The sequence below is a fragment of the Rhinolophus hipposideros genome, assembly GCF_964194185.1.
Source record: "Rhinolophus hipposideros genome assembly, chromosome: 23".
NCBI classification, from domain to species: domain Eukaryota; kingdom Metazoa; phylum Chordata; class Mammalia; order Chiroptera; family Rhinolophidae; genus Rhinolophus; species Rhinolophus hipposideros.
In genome coordinates, this window is record NC_138069.1 from 22,084,836 (window position 1) to 22,107,802 (window position 22,967).

Consider the following 22,967-nt stretch of genomic DNA (forward strand, 5'->3'; position numbering starts at 1 on the left):
AAAAGATGTTGCAAATGATGGCTAAAGGAGGTCAAGGCATTATTAGTCTCTTTTCAGACCAGCTATTACAGGAATGACTTTGACCAGAGCAAAGCTGAGTAATAGAGAAAAAGAATAAAGCCACACTGATCTCTCTTTGAGATCCAACACCAAAGAGAAAAATGCATAGACAGCATGGCACCCAAGAGACACTACTTATGTTCTTACTTGAAGACAATATTAAAGGCAATTTAATTATAGCCACTCCTGGCCCTGCCCTTGACCCCCTCCCTCATCCATCCTCATGCCCACCGCCCATTTTCCAGCTAGACAGCAATTTTCTCAGGAAAGAGCAAGTTAGCCGCATGAAGAGGACATGTTGGTGAGACGAGCAGGTGAAACCTCAGAAAAAACTGGTTTTTCTACAAGCACATACTTGGATGTCCGTTGAAGAAGTTGTTTTTTTTTTATCTCTTTTGCTTTCTAGCTGCTGACCATGAGCTGGACAGGGAGTTTCAGGGCTACCTCCTGGATAGCCCTGCAGGTGGAAGAGTTAAGTTGAGAAGAAACACAGGTGAACCTTTTTTATCCCCACATGGGGCAGTCTGGTTGCAGCACCCATCACCCCACTGATTGTCAAGGCCAATCTGGCTGACAGGGCTGGAGCATACGCCCTCCTCCCTGGAAGCACCTCTTCTTGATACTGCAGGCTTCCAGAAAGAGGGTGGCCTTCTCAGATAAGAGGGCAAGATCGAGGTCTCCTCTTTCTTGGACAAGCTCTAAGGTTCCTCCTTCAGAGGCTTCCATACACATGCTATATTACCTGGATTCCCAGAAGACAGAGATTGAAGTAATGCCAGGCTAGCAACTGTCCAGATAGAGCAAGTCTGGTCCTGCCCTTGAACCACCAATGTGGACGTTTGGAGCCTCACCCATATCATCCCAGCCCTTGTCTAAAGAGACAGCAAAGTTTGCCTTGAAGCCCTCTCTGCAAAAGAGACCACCTTCTTACCAGTGACACGGGCTCCTATTCCCTCAAGTGCTGTCCTTCCCTGGTCCAGAGTGCTTATCACCTCTAGAGACACCAGGCATGGTGGCCCACAGAAGCGTGTCCAGAGAGTCCAGAAGATACGGCCCCGTGACACGGTAAGATCTCATTTTCCCACCTATGTTGTAGTCTCTGGATCCCTGATGAATCCAGTGTGCCTTTTAATATGGTAGATCTGCCACTGAGAAATATTTTAGATAAGCAGATATGTTTGCTAAGCTGCTGGGAAAAGAAGCATTTCATAGGCAAGACATCCTACCGTGTTTATGTATGTGTGTATATACGCATGTATTAAAAAGTAGATCCTGTCCACTTGGGGGCATTAAACAAAGTTTACCAGCTGCCTGAAAGGGCTCAGTGTATTCTTCCCCACTGTGATCTGCTTCTTAGGATCTCTGTCTTAGTCCTTCCCTAAGCAGTTCTTTGTGCTTCGAGAACAGAGATCACATTCCCACAGCATGTGGAGGCCTCTGGACCCCCAGATTCACTCCTCTCTACCTTTTCCATGAAAAACGGAAGAAAGGAAAGCCACTGTGAGGAGGTTTATGATCCTCAATACAGGTCACCCCTGGGGTGACCAACCAGCCCAATTTGCCTGGGACTAATAGGTTTCCTGAAATGGGGGACTTTCAGTGCTAAAACGCAGGTGGTTGGTCCCCCTTGTCCTATGTAGAGTCTGACCATACTTCTCACCATATCTGGGGACGGAGAGAAGAGGAAGAGGTAATGGGTTCTGCCCTCATGAATGAAATAGGTGATGAGGAGGCAAGTGCAACTTCTAAGATTACTCAGGAAGAAAAAAAGGGTCATAGAGCAAGTGGAAGGACCAGGAGAACTGGTAAGGTTAGGAACTTCTGGCATACCTTTGTCTTGTAGGGTGGGGGAGATATGAGCCCCCCACCCCCAGCCACCCATCCACCCATGTTGGTTGCTCCCTCGGTTTCCCTATGAGGACCAGCAATCAATCTTTTCAATAGGGTTTTTATCAGCAGCCAAAAGAAAGGCAACTGAAAAAAATTTACCGTCAGAGCCTCAACCTGGGGGGATAATTCACCCCACAATAAAGTAATCTGGTGGTAGCTTTGACATTAGGGAAATATCTCCTTAGGAGGTTGGAGGAGGGGAGGTGCTGGTAAAGATGAGGAAAAGTGGTAGCCCTAGGAGCTTCACAGACAGGGGCCAATGAAGTGTCCCAAGGAAGTTGGGCTGTGGTTCTGTCTTTGCCCAGCAGCTGCCCTGCCTGAGACCAGCCGCTGCCTCAGCACAGAGCCCTGAAAGTCCCTGAAAGGTGTCTGATTGCAGCACCCCCTTTTCCCTCCCCAAATATGAGTTGTAAAGCTGTTCTCAATCAGCATTCTCAGTAAAGGCATGGGTCCATTTCCCATTGTCATGGAAGGGAAGTGAATCAAGATCCATTCCAAAAGACCTCAAAGCCAGTATGCCAATGAGAAAATGTCACCTTGAAACACATGTCCACATCAGACTGGCTATAAAGATGCCTTTTGGTAATGGATCTGAAACCAAAACTGAAGCAGAGTTTACAAAATCTACATTCAAGATAAAAGAAAAATGTTCACGTCTATGAACTGAAAACTACTGATACTTCACTTATCAGTGTTTATGTGCTTCTGGATGGGTCCCTTGGCTTTGATGTCAACCTAATTTCATTAAAAGAGCCTCGATTAATTCACCCACCAAAGCATGTCCAGAAGCAGACGGCCAGAATGGAGAGAAAATTGGATCTGTGTAGTTTAGAAAGAGGAATTAAAAGGGTGAGTGGGTGGCAGCTTATTGTCTTCTAATATCCAAGGGCTCTCAAGGGCAAGAGGGGGCCAACTGCATGGCCCAGATGGAAGCTGGAGCAATGACAGACTTGTGTTCCAACACAGAAAAGAACTGCCTTATAATGAAAGCTTGGAGGTCCTGAGCTCCTGTCTCTAGAGGTGTGCAAGCAGAGACTAACCAACGTCCAGGGGTGCTGTGGAACATGCTGCTCCTGCACTGGTGGGAGGCTGGATCTGACGATGCCTCAAGTTCCTTCTCAACTCTGAGAGCCTCCATGCTCTGGCCTTGGGTGCTAGCCAACACTGATCTCCATGTACCGTCCCTGGGCCCTCAGCCCCACCACCTCGCGCCTCACTGGTGGTGATGGGGGTCAGGAGAGGTGCCAGGGTGCCCTGTTCATGCAGACATGAATGGGAATGAATGGCTTAGTTGTAAGCCATGTCCTCCATCAGAAGCATGATTCCAGGGATTCTGGGTCATTGTGTATGGGCAGTTTCTCGAGTTCCTGGTGATATCTGCTGTGCAGAACTGTGTACCTAGGGAGAAAGGAAAGAAAGCGTGAGAATTCTACAGGCATCCTTCAAATGCACCAAAGAGAGCATGCCCACCAATCGTGATTTTCTTTCTACTGCGTGCTTCCCAGAGCATGGTGAGGTGGGGCTGGATATGGGTAGTATGTCATTGAGAGGGACGTCCCAAGAAATGGATCCAAATTGCTCATTTTAAAGGTGAGGAGCTGAAGGCCTGAAGGAAAGGCCAGGCCCAGGGGTACACAGATAGGGAGTCGCAGAGCTGGGACTAGAACCCAGATGTCTTTTCTCCCAATAAACCCTACTGCTCTTGTGTTACTCAGCAAGATGGACCCTATGTAGCACCTCAAAGCTGTACCTGCAGATGCTAAGTTCTCTCTACCAGGGATGGTTCCGGCAACATCAAAGTGCTGACCGAAATTACTAAACCACTCTGAGCCTGGAAAACAATGTAACTGTATTTGTTCTTTTGGTTCCTTTCGGTGACATTTGGAACAGTAAATCCATTAGATGAATCAAACAGCAAGCTGACTCTAAGCATCACAGTGAAACTGACTACTTGACAAGTGTTTATTATTTTTCTGCAGGATCACACAGTTGCATGCAATATGTTAATTGTATTTAAATCATTCTCTTGGTGGGAATGCAGACCGGTGCAGCCGCTATGGAAGGCAGTGTGGAGGATCCTCCAAAAATTATGAATAGAATTACCATATGACCCAGCAATCCCTCTTCTGGGTATCTACCAAAAAAATCTGAAAACATTTATCCATAAAGACACGTGTGCTCCAATGTTCATTGCAGCTTTGTTTACGGTGGCCAAGACATAAAAACAACCAAAATGTCCTTCGATAGATGAATGGATAAAGAAGTTGTGGTATATATACACAATGGAATACTATTCGGCGGTAAGAAAAGATGAAATAGGACCATTTGTGACAACATGGATGGATCTTGAGAGTATAATGCTAAGCGAAATAAGTCAGACAGAAAAAGCAGAGAACCATGATTTCCCTGCTATTTGGTATATAAAATTGAAAACAACAAAAGAACAGGACAAACAAATGAGAAACAAAGCTCATAGACACAGACAATAGTTTAGTGGTTACCAGAGGGTAAGGGGGTGGGGGGAGGGAGATGAGGGTAAAGGAGATCAAATATATGGTGATGGAAGGAGAACTGACGCTGGGTGGTGAACATGCAATGGGATTTATAGATGATGTAATACAGAATTGTACACCTGAAATCTATGTAACTTTACTAACAATTGTCACCCCAGTAAACTTTAATTTAAAAAAATCATTCTCCGTTGCAAGTGGTTCTTGTCATCAGTAACCCAGATTCCAGCATGTGGGTTTAGGGGCACCATCAACACTCACTTCTCTGAGGCCAGTGCAAAGCCATTCAGTAAAACAAATACACACACACACACACACACCTGCCCATTATTTGGCATTATATGTTGTCAACCAAGTTGGTGGTTTGTTATGAATTACATTAATGCTTTGCTTTGAATTATAATAATTTATTGCTGACTTGTACTGATTGGTTTGTGTCTACCAGGAAATGTACTAAGCCCTCTCCATGAATTACCTCATTTAATCTTCACAACAGCCCTCTGAGATAGTATTATGTTCATTTTTCAGTTCAGCAAAATGATGCGTAGCTTCGATGACGTGCCCAAGGGAATACAGGTAATATGTGAAGATACACGCCATCAAACCTGGTCTGTCTGATGCCAACACTCACACAGCCCACACAGCTCATCCTCACACAGCCCACGGACAAGGTATACAGTTAGAACAGTGGGTCTCAACAAGACCACTGCGGAGGCATTTCTGGGTGTCATGGAAGGGGGTAGAGACCAGGGATGCTGCTAAACATTGTCCAATACGTAGCATAATCTCCCACAACAAAGAATTATCTGGCCCCAAAGATCAATAGTGCCAAGATTGACAGCCCTTGAGCTAGACTGAGTTCCCAAACCCACTCTACCACTTACCAGCTTTGTGAGGGTTAGCAAGTTATTTCATCTCCCTCTGCCTCACTTTCCTCCTCTGTAACTGAAGGTGATGACACCTACCTCCTAGTACTGGTGTCTGGATTAAATAACGTAATGTATGAAGACATTAGCACGAGGTCTGGCACAGAGTAGAATCTCAACATATTGAAACGGAAATTATTCTATCTAGTTCTTTCCCTCAATACCCCATTTAGTTACGAGTATGTAACAAAGGCAATATACATAAGTGTAAATATATATATATATATACATATATATATAGCACTTTATTGTTTACAAATATTTTCCTTTTTTACTTCCTTTATAGGTAAAACCTGAAAGGACTCAAGATATAGGAAATTCCCCTCTCTTGCCTTTCTCCCTTCTCAGAGTCACAAGCTCTCATTTGGTAAGCAGGCACACTAAAGCAGCACTAATGGATTTTTCCATACACAATCTTTTAAAAGTAGTTCTGCAGTCCAGGCAAGGCAGAGAGTAAAACCAATACTATAAGGAGGAGGAAAATGAGGCACAGAGCAGTTGAGTGATTATTTGAGCATCATGGTAAGTGAGTGGCGGGGCCTGGCCAGGACCATAGTCAGACTCCTGCCCATTGCTCTTGCCTCTGAGTTAATGAGTTGCTTAATGACTTAAATACGGGTCTTCAAAAAAGGTTTCAGAACCTAACACCCCTGTGAAATGGGGCTGTACTCCGGTATCTGAGATACAGGGATATCCCAGAAGTGCATGCTTATGTAGAAGACACTCTAAGGATAATGATAAATGAGGATGTTGCGCCATTTGTCACACAGGGCGGCCTGTGGGGTCTCTGCTCCCGCTCCCCACATAAGAACGCAGGACATGGTGAAGCCAAAAAGGAACACCCACGGAGCCATAGGTAGGGGAGTCACACCACTATAGTCTCACTGGAGGCTGGGTTGGAGACACAGGAAGCAGGAGAAACACTGTTTGCAACCCTCACCGTGCCGCTTGCAGGCTCAGCCACCATCTTCTTGCTAGCCCCCATTTTCTGCTAGCATAGCCACGGCAGTTATATTACTGGCCAATGGCTTACGGGTTACAGCTGATGGCCAACTAGCCACAGCTGATGGCCATCCAATCACAGTTGATGGCCATTTACCACCTGAGCCAGCACCTTTCCATGTGAGGCCGAGAGTCTGGAAACTGCACCCCTGGCTCTGTCCCCACAGTGACACTGGAGGAAAGCAGACCCCAGATGTGTGAGTGTACCTGGGCAGTCTCAAGTCCAAATGAAAACTCTCTGCAGTTTCCCAAGCAGCAGCAAGGCAGGAAGCAGCTCCCTCTAAGCTGGGTTGCTTCTCCCCTTTGTATTAATTTACTCAAACACGAGGGGAGCTACATTAGATTTGATAATTACCTGAGTCTACAATTCATTCACGGAGCAATTAGCATTGCACTTAGAGCAGCCTGCATGTGGCAATTAGTAGCACAATAATAATAGCCCCCCTCTGCCAGGCCAGCCTGACATTATAAGGAAATAATTAGACTTTATTTCATATCACCCCAGCCCTTCCCTGTACGGCAGTGCTCACACAGATGCTTGCAAGAAGATGTTTTAACTATTAAAATATAAGGTGCATGGCTTTAACGGGATTCAACCTTAAGGCAGAGTTTCACGGACGCTGGATACCCATCACCTGGAAACAAGGATCTTACCTTGGCTATTTTCTGGGTGTTGAGCGAGGAATAAGACTTTCAAATCCTAGGCATTTATTCATGCAGCCACTTATTTACTTAAAAACGTATTTTGAGTGCCTGCCACAGTCTGGGCACTGTGCCATGTCCTGGAGATATCAGGGCAATGAGAAAAGTCTCCGTGGTCGCCGTTCCCATGGACCTTGCAGTGTGGTGAGGGAGACCCACCATTCAATGCAAAAGCACAGCCATGAGAAGTGTTAGGAATGAGAGGTATTGAGTGCTGCTGTGAGAGCATTCATGGCGGGATGTGGCTGAGGTCAGTATGTCAGGGGAGTGTGACCGAGTGACAGAGATGAGAAGCACAAGATGGAGAGAGTTAACCAGGAGGAGGCTGTCAGAGGGGTGGCAAATGCAAAGGCCCCTTTGGAAGGGGCAGGCTGGTGCTGTGAGAGCAGCGTGGGGGAGCGCCCGTGTGAGATGAGAGCTGAGACTCAGCGGGGACTCACCACTGAGGTCGGGGTGGGAGCCCAGAGGCAAATTAGGTAGATTAGCTTCCTATGGCTGCTGGAACAAATGACCACAAATTGACTGGCTTAGAGAACACAAATGTATTATCTTACAGCTCTGGAGGTGAGAAGTTCCAAATGGGTGTCAGTGGGCTAAAATCAAAGTGTTGGGCAGAGCTGCATTCTTCCTGGAGGTTCTAGAGGACGACCCCATTCCTTTCCTTTTTCGGCTTCCGGACTCAAGGCTGCTCACATTCCTTGGTTTATGGCCTCACTGCTCTGACCTCTGCTTTCAACATAACAGTTCCTTCGCTGACTGACACTCAGGCCTCTCTGTGATAAGGATGCTTGTGATTACAGGGGGTCCACACAGATCATCTAGGTTAACCTTCCCATCTCAAGATAAGTAGTGTAATCACATCTGCAAAGTCCCTTTTGCCATCTAAGGTAATAAAGTCACAGGTTTTAGGGATTAGGATGTGGACCTCTTTGTATAGCCATGCTTTTGCATGTCGTAGGTGATTTTCAAGGTATACAGGGATGTTGGTGGCTCAGAGATGTAGGATGGTAGCAGTGGGCACGTTGAGAAGTAGTCAGGTTCAGGATATATCTAGAAAATAGAGCTGACGGGACCTATTGATGCATTGGTCATGGGGACAGTGAGGGCAGGAGAGGCACAGCATGGGCTAGGAAAAGGTGCCAAGGCAGGAAAGGGCACAGAGTGGCATGCCTTGTTTGAGGAATGGTCAGTGCTCTAAGAGTATATCCTACATGGTGGGACCCTCAGGATGAGATTAGTGTCCTTATAAGAGGAAGAGAGACCAGAGTTGAGTAATCCCATCGTCCCACCCTACCCCCACCACGGGAGGATTCCATGAGAAGGTGTCTGTCTCCAAAACAGGAAGACGTGAATGTTCAGGCACCTTGATCTTGGACTTCCCAGCATCTAACACTGTGAGAAATAAATGTCTGTTGTTTGAGCCACTCAGTCTATGGTATTTGTTACGGCAGCCAGAGCAGACTGATACAAGGAGTCAGAGAAAGAATGTGTATAAAGAGAAAAGAAACACAGTTTAGGTTGTGGGCATAAGACTTTTTGTCGTCAAGCTATTCATTTAGAAAAACCCGACGCGTCGGGAGAAAATGAACAAACAGAGGGGCATGTGTACGTATGTGTTTCTGTGAATCTTTTACTAGTAACACTTCATTTATCCCAAGGTCAGGCGTCTGGTGACCTTAACTACACGGAAACCTACACCGAGGTGTTTTTTGTTTGTTTGTTCTTTTTCAAGATCTCTGAATCATCAGAGTAGTTGTCACAAAGGTGTGGACTTTTCTCGCTGCCTTTCTCAGTTTAGAGACTATTTAAACTTAGTTTGCGTATAGCTCTGGAAAGTTAGTTCTTCCACACACAGCAGAGGAGAGCCTGGAAACTAGAAGGGAAATATGCAATGCTAGTGGAAATAGGTGATTGTATGAAAAAAAATGATAGCGCATGTGTGCAAAGAGAAGAGAAGGTCAACAAAAATCAACACAACAAACTCAATGAGGGTCATTTAACGCAGAGGAAAACATTTCACACGTCCCTCAGGGCATCATTGTAGTGTAGAATAACTTACAATGGAAATTCAAAATAATAACTTTGACTCAAAATCTGATTTGATACTGGGGGAATTCAAATAATGTCTGTAGTACCCGATAAATGCCAATTTTCCAGCTTTGATAGATGTCCCCTGGTTATGCAAAATGTTAGCCTTAGGGAAGGCTATGTGGAAGGTATACGGGAAGGTGCTGTACTACTTTTTTATAGATATAAACATGTTTCAAAATAAAAGGAGTTTTAAAAATGCAAAAGACTTAAAAAAAAAAACCAAAAAACACCTGGGTTTAATTGCAATCGTTTGTTTGGAAAAGATGAAGGAATTCACCATGTATAGCCAATGAGACATGGGACGAATGGGGGCCTGGGATGACCCGGATGAGAGAACCACTGAGAACGATGATTACACTGGCTGAATTCAGTTCCATGGCGGGCTCCTCATCCAGAGGACTTGGGGAGGCTGTGCTCCCAGAACACAGAAGAAGCCCAACACAAAATTTAAAAATTAAGGAATAGAAAATAAAGCAAAGCTTCCAAATCATAGGAATCTTTGGCTTTCAGATCAATAACAATCAAGAGCCAACTCTGGGCTTGCTGCATCTCTGCCAACCACCATGATGTTTCCACGTTATGTGATGTACTCATTGGACTCAACCTGGTCTGGTGAGGACAAAAGAATGTGCAGCATCCAAGGACATTTTATAGGAAGATGTGCATTGACAAACACAGACAGACTCACAACGCAGTGACAGACTTACAGAATACGCTCAGAGTTAGACAGGAACTGGTCTATTGCAGAAGAGCAGAAGGAAGCTGGAGACAGAGGAACAGCCACTTTTAGTTGAAACAGAAAACAGCCACAGATGAGGGAGAGCCAAGCAGAAGTGGAGAAAGAAAAAAGAAAGAAAACACCGAGGTTAGTGGACAGGTGATCTCAGTCTAACGGAGCATTCTAGTAGTTCCTTACTTGGGGCGGAGATAAGGATGACAGCATAACTACTGCACACCACGATTATGCCACACCTACGTCTACAAAGACATTTGATGTATATGTTGAATCATCACTAAACCCCTAAAACATACACATTATTGTCCACGTCTTACATGTAACGAAACAGGCACAGACATGTTAAATCTTGTTCCAATTCTACCGAATGACAGAATCTGAATTCAAACCCAGGCTGGTCTCATTCCAAATCTCAATCTTTAGTTTTCAGGAACCAAAGAATTCTAACCAATAAAACAAATGCATCATCATTTATTTACACTGATTAAATATATACTTAAAAAAATAAAAAGCACTTTTTACAGCTAGTATCTCATTTGAGTCTCACAACAACCTGGTCGATTCCCAGTGCAGGTACTACTTTAATTTATCAAGAAAGGAAACAGGCACACAGAGGAAAGTATCTGTCCAAGGGCACCAAGCTGGTTAGCAGCTAAGTCAGAATGTAAGGCAACTGTTCTGAGTTACCTTTCATGGTGTCGTGGACAAAACATGCACAGAAAGCCACTCTCCTCCCCTTCTTCTTTGTATCGCTAGCCAGGTCCCATCCTGCTCTCCTTATGTGAATTATCCCATATAACCTTCCCATATATAATATCAATATCCCATGTAATACTCATGTCAACCTTGTGGGGTAGGTACTATTAACCCCCATTTTCTGGTGAGGAACGTAAGGCTTAGAGGCAGTGTGATCAAGATAATCTAGTTATCTGGAAGGAAAACCATCACACACTTGACCCCAGGAGGCCCTCTGACTCAGAAGCACACACCTTAAACTCTGAGCATCATGATTCTCAGATCCTCCCTTCTAAAAGCCTTAGCTTCCTGTGTCCCCCACTCCCCAGGCAGATTCTGGACCAGGCTAGCAATGAGGTTCTTTACTTCTTGAGCTTTGAGTCCCATTCTAAGAGGGAAAAGTCATCCATAGCTCCCTTGTATTTCCCAGAGATACCCTAAACCCTCGCTGTATTAGGAAACCCCATCCAAATATCCTCTCCACACCTTCATGGCTCCCGGTTCCAAAACGCTCTCCTAAATCTGCCCACTTCTTCCCTCATCAAGACCTTAAGTTCCACTTCAGATGAAGCAAGAGGCCAGGCAGAAAGCCAGGACCTTGGAATTAGGATTTTAAAGGGCAATATGATTAAAATAATTCACCATAAGGTTAAAAAGCACAGACCATACTTTTTTTTGGCTCTCTTCTTCCTTCTTTAGCTAATCTATGAAATGTCTATGTTGAAGAATCGTTGAAATATTGTTGGGTATATATGGCCACTTCCTCTACACAGCCATCTCAGACCACCTCAATGTGATATTCCCTTTCCCTCTTTTATGCATGTGTAGCACTTTCTGCTTCTATAATTTATTTGACAATATAAGCAGCCTTGGGATAGCCCTTGATGGAGTGTGTTAAAGGCAACCTGTACATGAATTTAAATAGCATGTTTCCAGAAAAAACTACGAGCTTCTTGCAGGTAGAAATCATGACTTATTCATCTAGTGTAGTTAGGTATTTTATTGACCGTTAGCTAGGTATTGTGTTTCCCCAAGAATAAGACCAAGCCAGACCATCAGCTCTAATGCGTCTTTTGGAGCAAAAATTAATATGAGACCCGGTCTTATATTATATAAGACCTGGTGTTATGTTATGTTATGTTATGTTATGTTATGTTATGTTATGTTATGTTATGTTACGTTATGTTATGTTGTTATGTTATGTTGTTATGTTATGTTATAAGACTGGGTCTCATATTAAAATAATAACAGGTCTTCAATTAATTTTTGCTCCAAAAGATGCATTAGAGCTGATGATCCGGCTAGGTCTTATTTTCGGGGAAACACGGTAACAGTGGTGGAGAGTCCAATATCCAGTATTCTAGTTTCAGCTCCATTACTTGGTAGCCTGACAACCTTGGAACTCCCACGCCCCACCCTCTTTATCAATAACATAGGAATAAGAACAGTACCTCCCTGAGCGAGTTAGGGTGAGCGTTAACTGGAGCAGGGCATACTCACCATGCACTCATCGTGCCTGGCATGCACGTGCTCACTAAATGCTAGCTGGTAAAGCTCCAGGCAAACTTTATGTTAAATGGGGAATTGGACCCCCAACTTTTTCTTCCTTCAAGTGGTTCTTTCTAATCCTTCGTAGTCCAACGATATGCCCTGGTGTATATCCTTCACTGACAGAGCTCTCTAACGGTTACCTTCTGAACAAGACATATATTCTGTGAAAATTGCCAATTTCAATAATTCATATGCTGACCTGGAAATTTAAGAAAGAAACTCAGAAACTTTCAGTGGGCTATAAATAATCCGTTAAAGATTTAAATATCTGGGGATCTCTTTGCATGACATGCTTTCCTGGAAATCAGACAATCAGGACCCAGCCACTCAAACACTAGGAGCCATGTTGCGTGTTAGCACAAGAGGAGCTGAAACGACTCCTTCGCTCCGGGTTTTCCACAATTCAGTGGTTTCGAGTATTCCTGTGGGGCTAGAATTACACATGGGATAATACAATTGTAAACTATTAAATATATTACATATATAATAACTAATACTTGGTGCGTGTGTATATATTAATATACCTATGGGTACATATAGATATATATTCACACACAATCACACAGATGTTCTTTTATAACACTTAATATTTAATTCAAAATTTAACTACTCTTACACATTTGTTTATATATTTCCTTTAAAATGCAAGTAACAATATTGTTTTTCTTGGATACAACCCATAATGTGTCTAATGAGTGAACTCTTGAGAGTGCAATGTGTAGGTAAGTTATAGATATGTCTGAAAGTAGTAAGCAAATTCTGGCAAAAAAACATGACTTTTCCTTATGAAAATCTCAGATCTAATTCTTACAAGTACTTTTTTTTGCACTGCACTACACTTAAAAGTGGGAGCTATGACTAATGTTACACATTGAAGTAATGTTAAGATAAAATTTAACACACTAATATAAAATAAAAATTTAGATTTTCAGAAATTTTAAAATTTGTGTTAAACACCTTATCAACTGTCCTCTATCCATGCCAACCTTGCTGAATTAACAGGATAGTTTTATTTTTTTTATTTTTTAAAGATTTTATTGGGAAAGGGGAACAGGACTTTATTGGGGAACCGTGTGTACTTCCAGGACTTTTTTCCAAGTCAAGTTGTTGTCCTTTCAGTCTTAGTTGTGGAGGGCGCAGCTCAGCTCCAGGTCCAGTTGCCATTGCTAGTTGCAGGGGTTGGAGCCCACCATCCCTTGTGAGACTCGAGGAGTTGAACCCGCAACCTTGTGGTTGAGAGCCTACTGGCCCATGTGGGAATCGAACCGGCAGCCTTCGGAGTTAGGAGCATGGAGCTCCAACCGCCTGAGCCACTCGGCCAGCCTGGGATAGTTTTCATCTGACTTCTGGCTTTTTGCATTTTTACTGGCGAGAGTGATCATGTAAAACCATACCCAGTTGAAATTATGTTTTTTATATACAGAGACTGTTTCTTACATTTGTACTGTAGACCATCATCTGAAAAGCTCTTTGACATTACTTTATTTTTACTCACTACAAACCCCTAAGAATGGCATCGTGAACGTTCGAATGGAAAAGAAGTCACCCATCCCCTTGCCCTGCCCGGACAATGTAGACGACTTTCAGTGATCACACTAGACCATGCAAAATGGTCAGCTTTACCTTCCTGAAGTCCAAACATGTTTGCTCCAGGCAAGGCCTCTGTCTAGCAGCTTGGGACAGAGCTGGGGTAGGTCACAGACCCAGAAAGCCGCACAATGCAGGCTGCCTTGGCAGTGTTTGGATGGTGATATGATAGGCCAGGGATTGGTTGATGGTTAGCTAACTGCCTGGCAGCAGGTGTTAGGAAAACTCAAAGCTGAGAAGATAAGGCTTGGTGGCAGGCAGAGGGGAGAAGCCAGGCAGAGAGCTGGGATCTATAGAATAAAGGCCCAGAGTGCTTCAAACACCTGGATGGCTCCGGCAACCTGCTTTGACATTCTAAGAACCCTGGCTTTTCTGATTAGCTCCACTCTAGTTACTATGGGAAGAACTCTTGGCTACCTAAAAGGGTCTTATCCACAATATTGAGTTAACACTTTACAATCATTTGCCATAGGCTCAGAAGACTACATCTGGCCCAACACAGGGAACTACAGGGGTGTGTTCCCTGGGCAGGGAGGTCATCTCGTTCTCTTCCTCGGAACGAGAGCTCTGCATCTCCTGGACAACAGTTGAGGAACAAATCACAGCTTACTGCCATCATTAGAGGAAGATCATTAGCTTCTCCCAGTATGACAAATCACTACCTACAAAGTGTACTTCCATTTATTCCGCCCAATACATCAGGGGCAATGCTGAAGCTCCTTTGGGGGTAATTTTCGTTATTTGTGCAGCAACAATATTAGGAAAAACAACTTTACATAGCTCAACAACAGTCTATTGGAATCTACTGTCTTAAAAGCAATCTGAGCTAAAGTTGGTTTAAGCCAAAGTTGGTAGGAAATGGCAGGGACTCTTTACGCGAGCAAACATTGAAACGTTACCTATTTTTATAGTCATCAACACACTCAAATGCTGTACCACTATGATCTTAACAACTTGCTTTAAATATCACTCTGAGTGCACATTTTGCTCAAATATGTTTTAGCCTTTGGCCAACACCAAATAAAATGCAGTTCTGATCAGAGCACACACACCACCAGCTCTGCTGTCAAATATGTCCTGGCCCCTCACCTCACACATCCCTACTCCAGGTACTGCTCGCTGCTTGTCCCCAGTGGCAGACTAAGGTCTGGCACGTTCTGAAGCCATCTCTGTCTTGGATAGGAACTATTAGAAGGGTGTTGGCTGCTGTTGATGAATTTCACTCTCTGCAGCATAAACAATGAGGTGCTGTGGGAGGCTTATGTTTGTTTGGTCAGGGCTTTTTCCATTAGGCTTGGTCATCAGCAGTTGGCTGGTTACAAATGCAGTCCTAAGATCGAATGGCTGGAATCCAATTATCCCAGCTTCCTGTCTGCAGAGCCTTGCCAGGGAAGAACACAGTCGTGTTTGCCTGCCTTGTCAGGCTCCCAGGACTCAAAGTATATCATTTGGAGAAAACTAACAAACAACAGATCCTCAGATGTTTTGATGGCGAGGCAACATGGTGTGGAACGAGCATGCTCAGAACACAAAATCGAGCGCTAGTCTATATTCTGCCTCGTCCTGGCTCAGGGTCTAGCCCTTCACTTCTCTGAGCTTCAGTTTCTCATTTTTTTAGAGGAAGATCATCGGGACCACTGGGTTGTTGGGAGCTTCTAGTGAGAGGATGTATGTGAAAGAGCTTTGGAAACTATGAGGATGATGGTGATGGTGGTGATAATAACGAGGTTAGTGCCTCCTTGGGAAGGGCACCATCCTGTGTGTTTAACGGACGCTATCTCATTTAATACTCACAAACATCCTCGAAAGAATTGGTGATGATGGTAACGATAACACTAATAACAATAATAACATTCCGTAAGCATGTATCCTATACCCCAGCCTTCACATTTTATGCATGAACCTAGGTAACCCTTACATCATGAGGAATAAACACTAGGATCGTCTACTTGACATATGAGAAAAATTAGATTACAGAAGTTGGCTAATTTGTTCAAGATCATACTGCTGGTAAGAGGCCACAAGGATTCAAATATTCTGAATCTAGAACAGGAGTCTGCAAACATTTTCTCTAAAGGGCTAGACGTTTAGGTTTTGGAGGCTACATCCAGGCGCGGTTGCATTTCTCCTCTTCCTCCCCCTTTCCCTTCGCCTCCTCCCTCTTCCCCTCTTCCCCTCCTCCTCTCCCTTCTCTTCCTTCTTATTTTCCTTCTTTCTGTTTAGTTTTTTGTTATTGACGACTTTTGCTTGTTTTTTACAATCCTTTACAAATGTGAAAACCATTCTTAGCTCAAGGGTCACACAGAAATAGTCTGATGGCTGAACAGTAGTTTGCTGACCCTTGTTCTAGAAATAATTTAGGTTTTCCAGATAAGGAAATTGCAGCTCAAGAGCTTAATTGAAATCAGGATTTTACTCCAGTTTTGTCTGCTTCCAGAAACTCTGTCAATGCACACCCTAGTGCTTTTGTGTATGCTGTTAAAATGTACGATATTATCACTGAGTTAGGGAGGCTGTGCTCAGCCCAGTCAATTTCCAAAGAGAAAAGCCTTCTTCCTCTTGCAACAGACTTGCAGACAAGACAGCAGCCGAGATTTGACAGTGCTTGGCACATAGTAGGTATGCCATAAATCTCTATGGAAACAATTCTGATTTCTGACTGGATTTAGTGATTCACCAAAATCTCAGCTATTTTCTCACATTCTTCTAGACCTTGCATTTGGGTCTAGAAGTGAAAGCAGTGACATATTCCTTTATGTAGCTCATAGGAAATCTGTTACAATTTATGAGATAATTTCCATAGAGCTATTTGGAAAAAAGAAAGAGGTTATGTGAAGAAATGTAATCTCTACAACGAATCATTCTGTTGACAGAAATGGCACTTGGAGACTGTAGGTATGACTTTGACACAAATACATCACTAACCAGAGGCAGGACAATAGAAAGAACTCTGTGACTTCATCAAGTCAATATTGCTGTATCCACTAATACAGTCGAATCTTGGGTTTTTACTTCAGGGAGTCAATGAACTTCTTAGAAATGTAATCAACAATTCTGTGCCTATGTCAGATTCTTAGAGAAAAGGCCCTAGATTTTATCAGGCTCTCAGAGTTTTATTATGTCCCAAATGTTAGAGCTATAATAAAATTGTTACAGTGCAGTTTATCCCTGATGAGGAAAAGGGAAAGAAGAAACTTGCTAGTGTGCAATGATCGGTGTTAAGTTTTCCAGATGCCCTCATCAGTATGATGTTTCCTTATACCCTCAGGATACCCACAGCTACTTGCCAGTTCCCTACTGGCCCAGGTGTCTTATCTGCACACCCACCCAGAAGATTAATCACCAGTCCAGGCTGGCTGCAGTGACCAGCACTCAGGGAAGCCAGCAGGGTAAAAGCAGCCACAGAATGCAGCAAGAGTCTCTTCCAGTCTATCTTCAGCTCCAAGGTCAAGCCCACAGAGACTGTCGCCTCGGAGCTAATTTTTTTCTTTTTGCATTATTAGCACCTAGCATAATGCCTGGCACACAGTGGCTGTTTAATAAAAGTTTGAATGGAGATGAGGTTAATGATGAAATTGATAACAATTATTCTTTACATTCCTGGCATGACTAATAAGGCAGTTTCATTCAGTTATCTCTTGAGATACTCTATCTATATGAATTCATTGGTCTTTTTCAATTAGAGGGTGTTTTCACTTTGTACTGTTGGTTGTGGTGGTAGCTTCATACTGAGATAGCTAGTTTGGGTGTTTCTCTTTTGTGTGTGGGCCTGAGAGTATCCTTCCTTGGAGATTATGATCGTGACCCCAAGGAAGTAGGTCCTGTGGACCTAGACCAGGGTGGGCTGGATTAGGCTTCACAGACGAGGTTGTCCATGAACTAGGCTTTGGCTTTAACTGACAAGTGGTGGGAGAAAAGCACAGTGGACCGCAGCAAGCGGGGAGAAGTCACATATGGACCTGACAGCTGGACAAGGAAGTGGGACTTGGCCCATTTGTACTCATTCTACTCTGAGTTGGTCATTGTACCGTGGGTGTGGATGACATACCAATGAGCAACTGGAGACCATTTTAAGTTTTTGAGTAGCGTAGTTGAATATGGAAAATTTTGAGCATATGGAAAATTTTAAGGGGGTGTTACTCTACTTTTTCTTTTTGTTAGGTGTCACGTGTGTATGTGTGATTTAAAAAATAGATGAACCAATATAGATGTAAAGAAAAAAGAATTAGAAGATAGTGGTAGTTACATAGTATCAGGTAATAGGGAATAAGCTCTAAGAGGTGCCAGTGAAACTGGAAAGACTAGATATAGGTCTTTTCAAAGGAAGAGAATTTGAAGACTAAATGTAAGCAGATAGAAGGTAAAGAAATCAGAGATGACTTCCCATCTGGAGTACTGGACAGACTAATAATAACGATTATAATAATAGTAGTAGTAATGGAGATACTTTGCATTTGTTGCCCAGTCCTACACATTTTAGAAAACTGTGTCTTAATTAACCTATTAATGTGGAAGCCACAAAAGGCCAATGAACGTTTATTTATTAATTTATATTTATCTCTCCTCTGGCAGTGCAAAAACTTTTGCCAAGTGAATAAGTCAAATTTGGTATGTGAGGTAGGTGAGGACGTTTTTCTTCTTCTTTTTTTTGCATGAGAAATTTGAAACCCAAAGGGCTTCAAACTGGCTTGCCAGAAGTCACCCAGTTGGTGAGGGCAGAATTCAAGGTGGAATCAGAATTCATGTTTTTATTTTCCCCATCCTACTGGCTACCACAAGTGAAACCATCAACTGCAATAGGAAGGTTTGAATAGCAAATAAATACCAGGAAATTAGAAAATAAATAGAGATTGCTCTCCACTGAGAGGGCTACTATTAGATGAGACAGAATTCTGGAATGACTTTGGCCTTTTACTTTTATGAGCTCAATGTTTCCGGAAGGCTTTGTGTTGAGGAGAGGAGACGCAATAATAAGGGTGACCCTGATAAGACTACTCTTTCCTGGTTTCTTCCATTGACTCACATCCCCTTGATCAACTGCCCACTCTCTGGCTGGATGGGACAAAAGGTCCCGCCAGAAATGGTGCCTTGGTTCAGCCAGCCAGGAGCTTTTCACTTGAAATTATGAAACCCTGGCTCTACTTCCCTTTCACAAAGCTTTAGTAATGGATGACTCACAGTCTCCTCCATGGCATGTCCCTAAGGATGATAAAGAGAGATTGGTATAAGGCTTTGGGGAAAGAATGCGGGGTGGAGGGTGGGCTGGGCTGTGTTCTGGCCAAGAATTTCATCATTAAGCAGTGGCATATGGGTCCCCATTTGGACCCTGTTGACAAGAAGACCATATACTAATGATTACCATGCCAATGCAGGGGACCAAGGCTGGAATGAAACGATGAAACCTCCTAATGGTATTCAATACTGAAAAAGACTCGATTGAAATGAAATTATCTGACCTCAACCAAGTTTTTTCAAACACAGATAATGTCTGACCTTTCATCCAAGGCTCCAGACCAGTTGAAATGACTACCCATCCAGGCTACCAGGACATTCACACATACGTGTTACAAAATGTCTTCTGATTTCAGAGAGAGTAGCTCTTCAAACTTTGATGGTATTGCTTCTGTCTCTTACCTTCTACACAGGCAGAAAAATAGAGTACAGATTCTCAAGATAGGCAACACTAAGTTTGTATCCAAGCTCTGCTCATTATTACTTGTATGACTTTGGTTCAGAAACTTGGTCTCCTTACACTTCATTTTACTTATCCACAAAATATGGGTTATTATGTAAAATAACCAAATAAATAAATAAAAAAAAACCTCCCAATTATCTGCCTGGTGATGTTCTATTTGCTATCATATACACAATTTTATTTAAATCACACACCTCTAATTACTCATGAGGAAACTGTGGCTCAGAGAAGTTAATTAACTTGCCCAAGGAAACACAGCTAGCAAGTTGGGAAACTAGGATTCAATCCAATTAATACTTTTTTGGAGGAGTACATGTTGTAGGATATGTAAAGTGTCAAGGTAGTACTGACAGATCTTAGGTATTCGATAAAGTTGTGTCCAGTTACCCTCTTAGAAAATGAAGTGTGACTACTGCTTAGGAAACTCATGAATTGGAGACAATAAAGATACATTTTAGGTGTCCCATAACAAGACACTGAATGACAACGAAACTCCGTTTCCGGGCCATGCTTATCATATATCTCTTCTCTGACGCCGTAACCAAATCCCTACTATCTCCATCTTCTCCTGAGTAGTGTTCATAGCCTGCCCCTTCCCAGGGCACAGAACTGGGAAAGAAATAACCACTGCCTGCCACCCTCACCATTCTCCACCCCTGGCGCCTCAGCACCCTTTCCATATGACTCTACATGCAGCTTCGGAACTTTCAATGTCACAGAATCCAGAGTGCAGCTACACTCCGATGAGTATTTACTGTATGCCAGGGACTGTGCTCCACTATTTACAGGCTTTAACCCACCGAAGCCTCACAAGCACACTCTGGGGGATGTTACCCCCATGCTAAGAAGAACCTGAGACTCAGATAGTCAGGAGCGTGCCCAAAGTCACCCACAATCAGTAATTAGTAGAGCCTGAATCTAAAGGCATGTTTCCCTAATGACAAAGCCCAAGCAAGCTTTTAACCACAGAAAGCTTCTCAATTTATGGATGGCAGAACTTAAGCCAGAAAGGGGCAGGGACATGCAACAGAGTCATACAGCAAGTTAATAAGAATGTCGGGGGAAAGGACATATTTTTCAAACATTCTCTATCACACTGTGGCCTGAGCAACTCTCACTGTGTCCATTCCACATCCCTGGCCTTGTCCCATCGTCCATTCACTCTGTGCTCTGTTCTGTCTCAATAAATGCCATTGCTGGTGACAACATGGCCAATGTTCTCTAGGGTCATACAATGTCAAGTACTCACGCAACTTCAGGTTGATTCACCATGACACTCTATAAATACAAACCTTCTAAAGCTTTAGTTCTTTTCAATAGTCATGAACCAAAAGAAAAAAAAGAAAAAGCTTGCCATAAATTAGGAAAATTTTCGTATTTTAAAATTCTAATCCTTTTGCTACTTGCAAGAAATATGATCAGCATCTTGATTTTATTCAAAACTGTCACAGAAGGGTTTTCCTCTTATCAGAAGGCTGCAGCTTTTGCAGTGGGTGGAGTATTAAATGCCAGAGCAGCAGTGAGATTTGGGGGCTGAAAGAGCCAAGTGGGATGGTGCAGTGGGGACGCTGTAAACAATGAAAAGCTACAAATTCTTCCAAAGAAGTAAATTCAATGAATTATTTCCAGCACACAAAAATCTGAGTTGGGCATGAGATTTAAAAAAAAAAAAAAGATGACCAATAAGAACTGGCTGTCCTCAAGGCACTCAAAATCTGGTAGGGAAGCTCAGAAAGGGCATGATTAATGAACCACACTGGAAAGCACAGCCAAATGTTAAGAGAGAAGGACAAATAAAGTGTTTCGGGGATTGGAATAGGTCAAAAACCCTCATGCTGCCCTGGAGGCTGGAAAAGGCTTCAGGTAGAAGGTGGCATTTGAGATGGACTCTGAAGAGATGCTGGGAGACGTGCATCCAAAGGGAAGAGAGCAGGACCAATAGACCGAAGGTGAAAATGCAAAGAGAGAGTGCAGTCTGGAGCACATTGTTTGCTTTGCAGGGATAAAGAGTTTTGCAGGCAAAACTGTAAACCGTAGACTTAGAAACACTATGGAGAGCCCAGAATTTGGTGGGCAATGAAGAATCTCTTAGGGGTTTTGATCGGGAAGATGGCATGAGAAAAATCTACTCATTATAAATACAAGCAGATTGAACTACCTCTTATTTCTAATAAAAGGAACAGTTTTAATAGCAGACCACTTTCTGCTGGTCAAGAATTGGTTTTTGACTTCTAATTAGATGCTATTTGGAACTAGCTTATTTAAAATTGATGAAGAACCATTGTTTAAAGGCATCTTTATTTGTTTTCGGACAGCCAAGACTCCATGGAGAAAGAAGGGAGGCAAAAGGGGAGAGAAGTACAAGGAGAGACCTCATCTGTTTCAAGGATGGTTCTTGTTGCTAAGAACCAAAGAGAACAGGCCTCAGGGGGATCAGGTCCCTTCAGCAAGTTATGTGCAGGGGAAAAGGGCTAGGCATGGCAAGGTCTGGGTTCCATTTCCAGCTCCAAGTAATCTGTGTCCTTCGGGAAATTCCAGGTTCACTTCTCTGAGGTACAGCTCAGTTTCCTCATCTACACAGTGGGAAAATGACACTTACCTTGTAGGGTTTCATTTAGAATGCTCCCCACCAACCCCGGCAAGTAGGAAGTAACTAACCAGTGGTATGTAACTGAATTATTGTCAGCTTTTATTACTTCTTGGAGCCCTTCTCCTACCCCTTTCCTCATATTGTCTGAGCACCAGCCACACATATCAAAGCTCATTTCTGCCTCAGCGTCTTGTGTGTGCTGTTCCCTTTGACTGATATCATATTCTTCCCAAATAAACACATGACTGACTCCTCTCCAGCATTTTTGTCCCAGGTCACAGGGCTGACCTCACTCCGTGAAGTTTTCCCTGAATACCCCAGAAAACACACACGCCCCAACCCCATCTCCATTTTTCATGGTCTTTATAGCACTTGTGAGTATCTAAACTTGTCAGATTCACGTGTATATGTCTCCTTGTTTATTTTCTGGTTCCTGACGAGGAAGAACCGAGACTTTATCAGTATTATTTATTAATTAACCTCGGGTAACAGACCCTGGCACATAGTATATGTCCAAAAAATACCTGTTTCTCTGAACACGAAGGTACTGCTGTTGATAAAATGAAACTATGTAACAAATAAAAACTATCTAGGACATGGTAAGGACTAAATCAACGTTGGGTTTTCCTCCTTGGATGGGTTGGGAGAATGGCTGCTCTAAAGTGAAGAAAGACCATTTGGAAAGAAAGCCAGAAAGGGGACAGTCTCCCCAGGCTAGGTTGGTTGAGTTTCTGAGGTCCAGCTCTCTGCCTGGACACCGTGGATGTTTCACAGAAGGTGAAGGCTCAGGACGTTATTCTAGAATAGAATTTTCAGGAGATGGGGCCTTTTATTTGTATTTATTTTTGTATAGAGGAAGAGGTGGATAGGTGTGATTCGGATAAAAAAGTGG

The 22,967-nt window shown here is 43.2% G+C and overlaps 1 protein-coding gene across 2 annotated transcripts in view; it reads right to left on the bottom strand.

Moving 5' to 3' along the window:
- Positions 1-457: 457 nt before the first annotated feature.
- HTR4 (5-hydroxytryptamine receptor 4) overlaps positions 458-22,967 on the bottom strand; it is a 160,674-nt gene continuing 138,164 nt past the window's right edge. The window contains exon 9 of one of the 2 annotated variants that reach the window (XM_081035938.1): positions 458-3,348. In XM_081035938.1, coding sequence (XP_080892064.1) covers positions 3,261-3,348 — 88 coding nt within the window. In that variant the 3' untranslated portion in view covers positions 458-3,260. Of the gene's footprint in view, positions 3,349-9,886; positions 9,965-22,967 lie in introns of those variants that run through there. The other variant, XM_081035939.1, reaches the window with a different exon arrangement.